This window comes from Myotis davidii, unplaced genomic scaffold, assembly GCF_000327345.1.
Source record: "Myotis davidii unplaced genomic scaffold, ASM32734v1 scaffold142, whole genome shotgun sequence".
Lineage (NCBI taxonomy): Eukaryota > Metazoa > Chordata > Mammalia > Chiroptera > Vespertilionidae > Myotis > Myotis davidii.
This window is the reverse complement of record NW_006294400.1, coordinates 3,236,600-3,248,349: the sequence shown is the minus strand read 5'-3', so window position 1 is coordinate 3,248,349 and position 11,750 is coordinate 3,236,600. Positions and strand designations below refer to the sequence as shown.

General features: G+C 48.1%; 1 protein-coding gene across 9 annotated transcripts in view; it reads left to right on the top strand.

Moving 5' to 3' along the window:
• Nucleotides 1-8,904, top strand: part of GAPVD1 (GTPase activating protein and VPS9 domains 1) — a 43,041-nt gene extending 34,137 nt beyond the window's left edge. For all 9 annotated transcript variants that reach the window (XM_015567085.1, XM_015567086.1, XM_015567083.1 and 6 more), the window contains 7 exons: nucleotides 683-792; nucleotides 1,107-1,266; nucleotides 2,131-2,318; nucleotides 2,775-2,988; nucleotides 4,411-4,483; nucleotides 5,293-5,490; nucleotides 6,858-8,904. In XM_015567085.1, the coding sequence (XP_015422571.1) occupies nucleotides 683-792; nucleotides 1,107-1,266; nucleotides 2,131-2,318; nucleotides 2,775-2,988; nucleotides 4,411-4,483; nucleotides 5,293-5,490; nucleotides 6,858-6,998 (1,084 nt within the window). In that variant the 3' untranslated portion in view covers nucleotides 6,999-8,904. The remainder of the gene's footprint in view (nucleotides 1-682; nucleotides 793-1,106; nucleotides 1,267-2,130; nucleotides 2,319-2,774; nucleotides 2,989-4,410; nucleotides 4,484-5,292; nucleotides 5,491-6,857) is intronic.
• Nucleotides 8,905-11,750: the final 2,846 nt, after the last annotated feature.

Sequence of the window (11,750 nt, the reverse complement as noted above, 5' to 3'; positions counted from 1 at the left end):
AGGGAAAGACTCGGAGCTGCCAGGTGAGTGGACAGCGGGGATCCTGTAGGAGGAGAGATGTGGCCTGTTCGCTGAGGGGTCTCAGCTCCTTCCTTTGGATGGCAGCTTTGGACATTCTGAGGAAGCTCTGGTCGATGCCCTGCGGGACCAGAAAGGGCCACAACCACCAGCAGATGAGAGCATGCTGGTGGCATCTCTCAGTGTGGACAGAGCTGCACTGCTGTGGAGGGCGACACCTTACTGCAGGGTGCTCCACCCTTGGTGGTGGTCAGTGCCTCAGTAGTTGGAAATTGAAAGGAGAAGCTTTTGGCTCCAGCAACAGAACAGTAAGAAAGGGCTTCCTGCCAGCTGTGAGCTGTCCAGTGGAGGTCAACATTTGTCGAGAGCTGTAGTAGACGGCATTCTGAGTGTGAGGGGTGTCTCCCAGGTACGCCTTTCCGACTCTCCTAGTGCCTCCTCTCATAGCACATCTTGCCCACAACACTTTTTTGTCCTTGCTCCTCGGGTCACTAGAAAGCCTGTTCCTTTAAGTGAGATGTCAGTAAGTTTAAAATCTTCTTTGATTATGACCGCTTACAACATTTGATTCCTGAGATAGCGTATTAATTTACATAGCAAATGTTCATAAAATGTGATCCTATCTGGATATAGCCATTAATGAATTTTCAACTCATTTTTTCAGAGATGCAAAAAAGAAACTGAGGCTTGCTCTTTGCTCTGCGGATTCAGTTGCTTTCCCAGTGCTAAGCCATTCAACAAGGAATGGTTTACCAGACCACACAGACCCAGAAGGTAAGTTTGCTAGATGACCATTTATTTTTCCTGTATTTGAAGGTTGAGCCATATGAAATTGCCAGTTTTCAACTGTATTTAAGCTTTATAGCAATTCCATATGGTTTAACTTAATAGATTTATATTAGGATCAGTAAGGGCACTCGATTACTGCTGGTTCATTAAATGTTCAGTGGTTGAGCATGGCAGTTCAGCTTAGTTCTACTGACACGTGCCAAAGCAGAATCGACATCCCAAAGGCTGAGGGCTGACAGCCCCTTAGGTGAGCACGAGGATTTTCTCAGCAGTAACAGAATTCTTGTTTTTTTGTTCAGAGAATGAAATTGTATGCTTCTTAAAAGTTCAAATAGCCGAAGCAATTAATTTACAAGATAAGAACTTAATGGCCCAGCTGCAGGAAACAATGCGTTGTGTGTGCCGCTTTGACAACAGGACCTGCAGGAAGCTGTTGGCCTCTATTGCCGAGGACTACAGGTAACATGCACCTTCGCTTCAGGCCTTTTCCGCAGCAAGTAGTATCTTCTCGCCCTTACCTTGGGAATGAAGCTAGGCTTCCATGAAAGTGCGTGGCTCTGCTCACTGGACGTAGATTCCTGCGGAACACATTTGGCTGTTAGTCTGGAATGTAGTGATGAGTGAGCAGCTCTTACAAACAGAGAAGTACCATCTGCTTCAGCACTGCAGCAAGGAGCTTTAACAGAGGTGGGGCCGATGTAACGAGGGTATCATTTCCCCTCTGTAGGGTGAGAGGGAAGACTGCTTCCCTGGACCAGGGAGGCAGGAGCAGGCCCGGGAATTGCTCCCTTTGACCCTGGCCAGCCCCTTGCTAACAGTTGAGGAGAAACACATAACTTAAACGCTTAGGAAGTGAAGTGGCTTTGAGGCTGAGGGCACAGGTGCTCTGAGATGGTCACATATAGACTGTCTGCCAAAATTGGTGGCATGTTTAATGACCTAGTGGTATAGAACCTGTATTTTGTTCTTATTTCAGTTTTCTCTAGCAATCAATTTCCTGTTAGGTGCGAGGCCGTACCAGCGTGGAGACTGTGCTCCGATATAAAATAGACCGGCAATGTGAGGGACTCAGCCATGTTCAGTAGTTAGGTAGCTAAGTGCTCAGCCCAGGAGATGCTGTTCTTCACAGACATGCACCTCTGTTCTCGAGCTGGAGGCATAATTTGTCTTCCAGACTTGTCTGCAGCCTGACATGCTAACATGTAAAACCAAAACCTATGAAGTAATCTTTTTGTTTTTTTAAAGAAAAATTAAGACTCTTAGTTTCCAAAGAGAGCGTGCACTGTATGTATCTAGTGTCCTGCAAAGCCTGTTTCCTTTCAGGAAAAGGGCCCCCTACATTGCTTATCTCACCCGCTGTCGGCAAGGACTGCAGACCACGCAGGCTCACCTGGAAAGGCTGCTGCAGAGGGTGCTGCGGGACAAGGAGGTGGCCAATCGATACTTCACCACCGTCTGTGTGAGGTTGCTGCTTGAGAGCAAAGAAAAGAAGATCAGGGAGTTCATTCAAGGTAACTGGAGACGTTCAGTTGATCATCTCTTTGGCCACAGCATTGGGAAGGTGTGGACATTTGTGTTTTGCTAGTTTGTTTGAATACCTACATGTCTAAGAGCATTTCCGTAAGTTCCCAGTCATTTTCTGGGTTCTTAATAAATAAATTTTATTTTTATTGGTTTGAACATCTGTAGTTTATTTAAAAATGGATAAAATTGGTAAAGTTTTGGATCCACACAATTTTTCTCATTTTTTAAACCAAAGCACACTCCTTATTCTTAAACTTTTATATCTTACCTTTCTCCTGACTTTAATGATTTGGCCACATATTCTCCTAAAATAAATCATGCCCAGACACTTTTGTCTTTAAGAGCATAGTATCTGCATAGCTAGTGATTAAAATTATTTCTACAATTTCCTTTTTAAAATTATTCAGGTAGTGTATTTTTAAAATTATTATTTTGCATTGGAGACTTTCAGAAACTCACAGCAGCTGATGATAAAACTGCTCAGGTAGAAGACTTCCTGCAGTTCCTCTACGGTGCGATGGCCCAGGACGTCATCTGGCAAAATGCGAGCGAGGAGCAGCTTCAGGACGCTCAGCTGGCCATCGAGCGCAGCGTGATGAATCGCATTTTCAAGCTTGCTTTCTACCCCAATCAGGATGGGGACATACTCCGTGACCAGTGAGTGCTCTCTGTGCAGTGCCTGTGTTGGACCACGTAGGGAGATGTCAGCTAGCCCATACTTCAGTGGAGCTATACATAAGACCGGTATCTAATAGAGAAACGCATGTTGTTACCACTTTCCACTCGTCAGAATTACAGTTTTCAGGGATGCGGAGACTCAGGCTGAAGGGTGTACACATTGGTCTGGCCTTTCTGGAAGGCACTGCTGTTTGCCTGGATTTAGCATTTTTGCTTTTCCTCTTCTGCATTTTCTTCTTTTTAGAATGGATCTCTTGTCCATTTAAAAAAAATTTTTTTAATTTCAGAGAGGAAAAGAGAGGAAGAGGTAGAAACATCAAAGATGAGAAAGAATCATTGATCAGAGCTGCCTCCTGCACATCCCCTACTGGGGATCAAGCCTGCAACCTGGGCACTGACCGGGAATGGAACCAGGTCTCTTGGTTCACGGGTCTGTGCTAAAGCACGGAGCCTCACCGCCAGACCTCTCCTGCAGTCCCTTGAGCATTGCTTTACAACCTGTCTCTCCCTCAAGCGCATTGCGGTGCCCACTGTGCTCCCTGGTTGTAGCAGTGACTTAATGTGCCAGGGACTCTCGAGGGTCCCTGTAATAGTAGCATCTCAGGTGGTCATAGGTGGTTTTTGTAAGTTTTTTTTTCATGGACGTTTTAAGATACTGCGTGTATTTTTGGGAGCGTTCACTGTCCTCTGAATGGTTTGGATCGTCCCAGCCTGCCTCACTCGTTCACAGTCTCAGAGCTGTTAGCCCCCCCGAGCCCCTGTCCTTAACACACCAAGTGGGACCTGTTTTCTCTCCAGAGCACCAGTCTTTGGCTTCCAGCGTGGGGTAAGGAGTAGGGACATTCAAACTGTGTTGGCTGCAAAGAGCACTTTGAAGCAGGGGGTGCCTGCCTTCTCCTCCCCGGCACCTCTGCAGGTGTTACAGAGGGAGGGCGCACGACCTCTGGAAAGAACGCCAGTAGCGGGGAAGCTGGTTTAATCAAAGCTTCGCCTGTTGAAGCTGAATTATTTTCCCCTGTGAAATGAGAGCTTGTGTGTTGAGTCCCTTCCCCATCTAAGCATCTTTGGCTTCTGGCTTTTGATCCTCTACCTCGTGACAGCCTGGTTGCTAATCAGTGTGTCCGACAGTTTGTGGGCTGAGCGCTCCTCTCCTCTCTTCCTTGAATGCTGTCTGGTCTGGGCAAGAAGGACTCCTGACTGCCTCCCCTCGCTCCTCAGCATTTCCGAGCAGATCCTGTTCAAAATGTGACTTTTTGAACAGCCAAGAGAGAGTCTCAACTGTAATTGTAATCTGTATCTAGACATAAGTCTAAAACAGTTTAAATGTCTTAAAGAATCAGTTATGACTCTGTGTGCCTTATTTTCTGACATGTATTTACGTATTTGTTTGGGGGTTTCCAGGGTCCTTCATGAACATATCCAGAGATTGTCCAAAGTGGTGACTGCCAACCACAGAGCGCTTCAGATCCCGGAGGTAACGCAGGCTCATCGCACGGGAGGCATTGGGAATTAGAGCTGCACTTTGTACTGTGTGCATGTTGCCAGTGTTTCAAGGAAACAGAATATAATAAAATGTCACACCGTTTGCGTTAGAGGAACTTCAGTCTAACTGAGGTTCTCCAAGATCCTCTGGGGATTAAAATTCCTGGCGAGGAAGGGCCCCCGGTGGAGGAGAGAGCGAGCCAGGGCCCCGGGCCGCAGAAACCGCTGCTCCGGGAGATTAGTTGTACCTGAATATGACGCCAACTTACCTTTTAGTTACTGATGATAGAGTTTTATACCTGCCATACGGCTCTTACAAAACAAGAAGTTTCAGGTATGCGAGCTTCCTGGTTGTTTCATTAAAATCTCCACTAATGGAGCATTGATTAGCATACAATTTTTAATTGTCTTTGATTTCTTGGAATCCTTTATTTCTAAAACTACTGCAGCAAAGACACATTAATTTATAAATTGCTTTCTTTTAAAGGTAGCTTGTTTGTGCTTTTAAAATCGGCTGCTCCAGTAGAGAAGCTCCATCCTAGCTATTTAAGAAAGATGGGAATTTTATGAATTCTAGGTTCTGTGTTACTGTATGCCATTTCCTCCATTAGAGGATATCTAAGTTTTTTTACTTTAAAATGCAAAGCAAATTATTTAAAAATTAAGCTTAAATCTTTAGTGGACGGCGAAGAGGGGGAGAGGCAACATGTGCCCCCTGCCTCCGGACCGGCGGGTGCTGTGGTCGCTGTCTCTGCTCCCGGCCGATTAAAGCCCTGCCTGCCTGTCTGTGGTCTCGCTTAGGTTTATCTTCGGGAGGCGCCGTGGCCGTCTGCGCAGGCGGAGATCAGGACCATCAGCGCGTACAAGACCCCGCGGGACAAGGTGCAGTGCATCCTGAGGATGTGCTCCACCATCATGAACCTGCTGAGCCTGGCCAACGAGGACTCTGTCCCCGGGGCGGACGACTTCGTCCCGGTGCTGGTGTTTGTGCTGATAAAGGTGCGCCCTCCCCGCTGGTCGTGAGAAGAGTTCATCTGGCATCGAGCAGGGTGGGGCACGCGTGTCCCAGGGTGTTAGACACGTGGCTCTTCCCAGGCCTCAAGCTCTGTGTGTCCAGAAAGAAAGTGTCTAAGGTCCAGGTTTGTTCTGTCCAGAAGGCAGGGTTTTCAGGAGAAAGGGCGGGGGGTCAGATTCCTAGAAGAGCGTTTTGAAGCAGGGCCCAAAGTCCTTGGTTGGGGCTCAGTGTATAACTTCGAGTGAAAGAAAAATTGCATCTTCTTTTGCATCTTCTTTCACCCTGGTTCTTTGTAGTACTTGTCACATAAACTACTAAATTTGCCAATCAGATCTCTCCTCCTTTGGCCTCTTATTTTGTAATTGTACCGTATTATTTTAAAAAGCCCAGCAGCCCCAGCTGGTTTGGCTCAGTGGATAGAGCATCAGCCTGTGGACTGACGGGTCCCGGCTTTGATTCCAGTCAAGGGAACATACCTCAGTTGCAAGCTTGATCCCTGGCCGTCGTCGGGGTGTGTGGGGGAGGCAACCAATCGATGTGTCTCTCTCACATTGATGTTTCTGTCTCTTTCCCACTCTCTCTAAAAATCAATGGGGAAATATCCTCAGATGAGGATTAACAACAAAAACCCCTGACGTATTTTGTCCATTTTTGTCTTTAAAATAAAATTTCATCATCTAAACAATAACATTGAAAAGTTATTTTGAACATTTTGGGGGAACCATGCAGTTTGGGTGCATCACTCATGTGTTCCAGTCAGCTTAGCGCATCTGTTGATGTCTAAAGTATCTTTGACACACATCTCACTAATTCTTAATGTTTGCAGTATTTCTGCAACCTCAACTCTGAGTCAGAAACCCCAGGATCAGCGTGTGTAGCCTTCATAACTCCTCCCGTGGGCCGCTGCTCTTCTCTCTTCCACTGTGACATAAGCTTGTTTCCTAACCACTGAACACACCTGTGTCCTTCTCGCCACGTGAAGGTGGGAAGCAGGGGCCCGGTGTCACCTCCTGCAGCGGAGGGCATGTTATCCACCGAACACGCTGGAAGCCTGGGGTATTGAGTAGGTCCCCTGGGGTGGTTCAGCCTCCTTAGGGACCAGTGGGGTTCAGTGACCTGCAAGCATAGAAAGCTCTAGACAGTTCAGCTCGGACTAGAACCCACTCGCCTCTGCAGTGTACTTACTGTTGCTGCTCACAGTGGCTAGGCTTTGCAAAATAGTTCCAAAAAGGGAATTTGGGGATTGTTTTCAGAAGGACTGGTGTCTCTTTCAGAGACAAACATTTGAGAATAGTAACTGAAAGATTCTTGCAGAGCTGTACATCTGACCTATTATTTCTCATTTCTCTAGGCAAACCCACCCTGTTTGCTGTCCACTGTCCAGTACATCAGTAGCTTCTATGCCAGCTGTCTGTCCGGAGAGGAGTCCTACTGGTGGATGCAGTTCACAGCAGCGGTGGAATTCATTAAAACTATCGATGACCGGAAGTGACCAGGACCCAGGCCACCCAGGCAGCAGACTGTTCGGCCGGCAAACCGACCTCTAGGAAAATGTGCCAGCTGCTCTGCAGGCGGGAGCTTGTTTTGTATCATATTGTACAGCATTCAGACATTTTAAAACAGATCTTTACTAAACAGATTAATGCACTAACTAGCAGGTTCTCTTTCCTTTGGGCTCTTCCTTTCTGAATTGCATATTATCCTTTCTTGTCCCCAGGTAGAGAATAGTACTGTAAAAAGGGACCACATTTTTCAGGTATTTGAAATACTAAACCTCCTAGAAACAAAGCAGAACCTCCTACAACATTTTTAGATCTCCGTTCCTGGATACCCGTTCTTTCCTTTTACTGAACAAAAAAGGGCAGTGCACCCCTTTCAGGATGCTGTGCGACCCAGTCGGGGTCCATGGAGGAATGGGCGCTGCCCTGAGGATTAAAGGTGACATCGCGGCATTATCTTTAAATACACTCACCTAAATTGAAAGCTAAGAAGGAAATGTAAATATAATATATATTTATATTTGATGTAATATGGACATCTTCAGATTCTAATAAACAAGGAATATTGCTGATAGTAGATTGTGATGTACCCTCTTGTGAAATGGTTTCCTTGACAAAATTTAAGCTGAGCTTAAAATCAGAAAAAAATATGCAGAAATATTTATTAAAGTGTAATACAGGTTATTGAACTTTCTAGGTGTGGGGCTTGATGCCAGGGCCGCCTTTGGTGAGAGATACCCGTCATAAGTAAGTCGCCCAGACATTTCTCACTGCACATCTCTGAGCTCAGGAGGAGAGAGATCTCTCACCGCCATACACTCATCCTGAGGAGCCGTCGTATCTAACCCTTCATGTACTTCTCTGAAATACGGAGCATAGTACAGAACCTCCAGTGGAACTCCTCACCACCCTCTCGTCATATTTTTGATGATGATTCACATTGAATGCACAGACCAGGAATTCAGTGAATGTCATTTTTTAAAACAACTAATTTGTATTGTCTGCTCTAGTGATCCAAGTTTTATTAGTGATGAGCTATTTTAATCAACCATACAATTCTTACGGGAAAAAATCTATTTTGGCTGGTTTCTGTGCCTTTATTCCCTCTTCTGAAGAAAAGTATGTGTTTCAAGATTTTGTTTTGATTGTATATTGATAATTAGTCAGGAGTTGGTTTTGGTGTCTGAGAAATTGGCCAAGGAGGCAACCAAAGCTTTAAGCACAAGCCTTGTACCTGGTCCCCACCGACTGGTTTCACTTCATATGTTTCTAATCACGTTTAGTTTCTTGTAGAACAAACTCGGTCCCATACCTTGGGCTCCTTGTCACTGACAGCACTTCCAGGCATTTTTAAGGGAACTGTGAGGGACACCTGGAGCCGGTGAACACAGCTCGTCGTCTCCCTCCCTCCCTCCTTCCCTCCCTCCCTCCCTCCCTCCCAGGTCTCCACGTCTCATTGTGCTGAAGGAAGCTGAGTTTTCTTTATGCCTCCACCGCTTCTCATTTATTTTAAAACACCCAAGTAACCAGTTGCATAGGCGTGTGGGAGGCAGTGTCTGCCTTTTGGGGAGAGGTCAGACTTAAACTAGTACCACAGTCCTTTGGAGTGTTAGGTCGTGTACTTCCTGGCTGTAAGGCTCAAACGGGCCCAGGAGCGAGAAGTCAAATCCCATCATAAATACTTTGTAAGACAGACTGTCAAACACGGTTTCTGAGACCTAGAGGGAGTCCATTTTCTTCAGCATTTGATTCAATAAATGTTAAGTCAACAGAAAACTCGCAATAGTTGAACATATTGTTACGGGATTTAACTCGGAAGTCAATGAGAGATTTTTCCCCCTCCGTGGCTGCTAAATCTGTTCCATGTTATCACCATGGAAATAAATACGAAGATGTGGACACTGTGCAGGGCTCTTTTCTGTGGAACAGAAGGTGTTGAGTTTGGGGTGCAGGGCTACCCTGAGGCAGGAGAGGGGGCTCTAAGGGCTTGCGCCAGGGGTGAGAGGAGAACCCCAGAGATTGGCATCAGAGTTGCCCCTCTGAGATGCAGGTGGGGGCTGGTAGAGACACACGGCCCAGCTGGTGACGGTCGGGAGAGTGCCCTGTGGGCACCTTCCGGAGCAGGGACCCCTCCCCATCCCCGTCACTAGCTTGATTCACGACCAGGTTTCTGGGGCTGACATCTGAATTGGGATTGGCAACTCCCTGCCTGACGGGCGGGGTGTGAGGCAGGGAATCGCCTGACTTTGCTCTTTCAGGAAAGAGGCGGTTCTGTTCTGTGGATGTCTCTTACCACACTGACCCCAGAGCTGCTTTTACACGGAGGGTTAGTGCGAAAGTGCCAAGTCACCCCCCGGAAACACTCAGTAGCCACCAGCTATCCCCTGGAATTTACAGATACCTAATGTCAACTGAGGAGAGAGCCGCTCAGTTCACGGAAATCTTGTAAACTAAACTAACCTTCTCGTTCGTATTTTGTGTTCAGGTCTTGCTTCTGGAGAAAGTTAAGTGATAGAAATACAGATATTATCTTGTAAAATTCTTTTTAAACCTGGTGAACACTCCACTCTAGGTCAGATCTCAGTCACAACTATTGCTTTCTCTGTTACAAACCTGCTTCTGAAAGCCTTTTCTATACAGGCAACTAAATCGCCGCAGGGAGAGAAGAGGCTTTGTGAGGGGTTGACAGTAGATATGATGCGTGGCTTTTCCTGGAAGCCTTAGTTTAACGAGGACTTTCAGTAGACATGTTTTTGGGGTGCATTAGCAATAGGACAAACACCGCCCACCCCGGCCCAAACCACGGAGCCCAGCTCTTGCCGGCGGAATCCTGCCAAGTGCGAGTGTCTGACGTTCCCTATGGCTGCCCTGGGAGTTGGGGGTTGTCTCCCTCCGGCTAAGTGAGGGTAGGTGTTCTAAGTGAGGGGGCTTGTGAGAACTTCCTCTGATGTGAGTGGTGTGGCGAGGAAGGCGGGACCCTCTCAGAATTGAGGGGATGGCAGAGACGGGAAAGCGATGTGGAGTCGGCGTCCTCTGCCTCCTCGCCGTCCCGCTTTGCTGTAAGGAAAAGTGTTTGCCCTCTTGTTAGTTCCTTTGCCTCTGGTGGATTATGGCAGTTGCCATAATCTAGAGCAGTGGTTCTCAACCTTCCTGATGCCGCGACCCTTTAATACGCTTCCTCATGTTGTGGTGACCCCCAACCATAAAATTATTTTCGTTGCTACTTCATAACTGTCATTTTGCTACTGTTACGAATCGTCATGTAAATATCTGATAGGCAGGATGTATTTTCATTGTTACAAATTGAGTGATTAATCACAAAAACAATATGTAATTAAATATGTGTTTTCCGATGGTCTTAGGTGACCCCTGTGAAAGGGTCGTTTGACCCCCCAAAGGGGTCGCGACCCACAGGTTGAGAACCACTGCTTTAAGGAAAAGTGTTTGCCCTCTTGTTAGTTCCTTTGCATCTGGTGGACTTACTCTGTATGCAGTTGCCATAATCTAGACTCTAGATTAGATTCTAGAGGGAAATGAGCAGTTTTGAAGTGGGAAGTAGATTGCTGGTGGAGAGCCTTGAGGACTGTGAATGCCAGTCAACGGAGGGTGTAGCCCAAGCGCAGGGAGGCCGTGGAGGTGGTCAGAAGGACCGGGGTGTTCGGAACCCCTCCTAGAGACGAGGCTGCCACTGGGCTGGCTCGAGGGGGATCTTGGGTGAACGCAACTTTCGGCACTTAGCTGCTTCCCAACCTTCTTGAATGAACTTGAACCGTGACTGGTAGGAGGTCCTGGAGTGGCATCCCCTCTGACATCAGCCCGCAGAGCCGGCACTGAAGGGCAGCGCTGGCTGCCCCTCCAGCCGCCCAGGACGCGCGGACAACCTGCGAGCACAGAGCTCACTCGACCCGTTAACTAAGAGGCTCCCTGTGCGCCCAGGTTCTATGCTGTGGTCACGAGTTGTGACGATGGCAGAGCTTTCTGAAGCCCCCTCTGGGTTTGGAAGCTGCGAGCCTTAGGGCCCCACCTCTTGTGGTCTCCCCTGCCCCATCCCCGGGGCACCCGGACCTCGGGAAGTACCTCCTGAAGAAACATCTCCTGAAAGTGCCTCCACTTCCACAGCCACTTTTCCCACCTCCATTAGCACTGCGGCTCCTGACTGGTTTCCATGCCGACCGGCCCTGTCTCCTAAGTCCCATCAGATCCCTCTTCTGCCTCAAATCATCTTTTCTAGTTTGGTTCCTACTTGCTTTTTAGCCTAATGCCTTTGTTCCTTCTTCCTCTCCAGCCCCTTAGAACTCTCCTTGTCCCCCAGGGAAAATCATGCTTTGCCACCTCTAGGCCTTTGCCTGCCCCTCACCCCTCAGCCTCCCCAGCCCCATCCTTCCCTCCTTTTCCAATGAGGCCTCATCCCAGGACTTTGTCCACAACGCAGTCCCCTCCCTGGAGCCCATGCTCTCCTTGGGGACTGTCGGGCCCCAGATGGCAGGTGTCCGGCAGATGGCAGGTGGGGGTGGGTGCAGGGCAGGCAATAGCGCCCTGCCCCTTGTGGGGTGTCACTCTGTTCCTCTCAAACTAGACCCCTGCCTGGACAGGGCTCTCCCTCCTTCCACGTGGCCTGTGTCCGGGCTGCTCTTCACGTCCCCAGGAGACACTGCGCTGGGGAGATCGGCACCGGGTAGGCCAGGTGGTGGAGGCCCCACACAACCCAGCCCTGCCGCCAGGGTGGGCCCTGGGCCCCTCCAGCA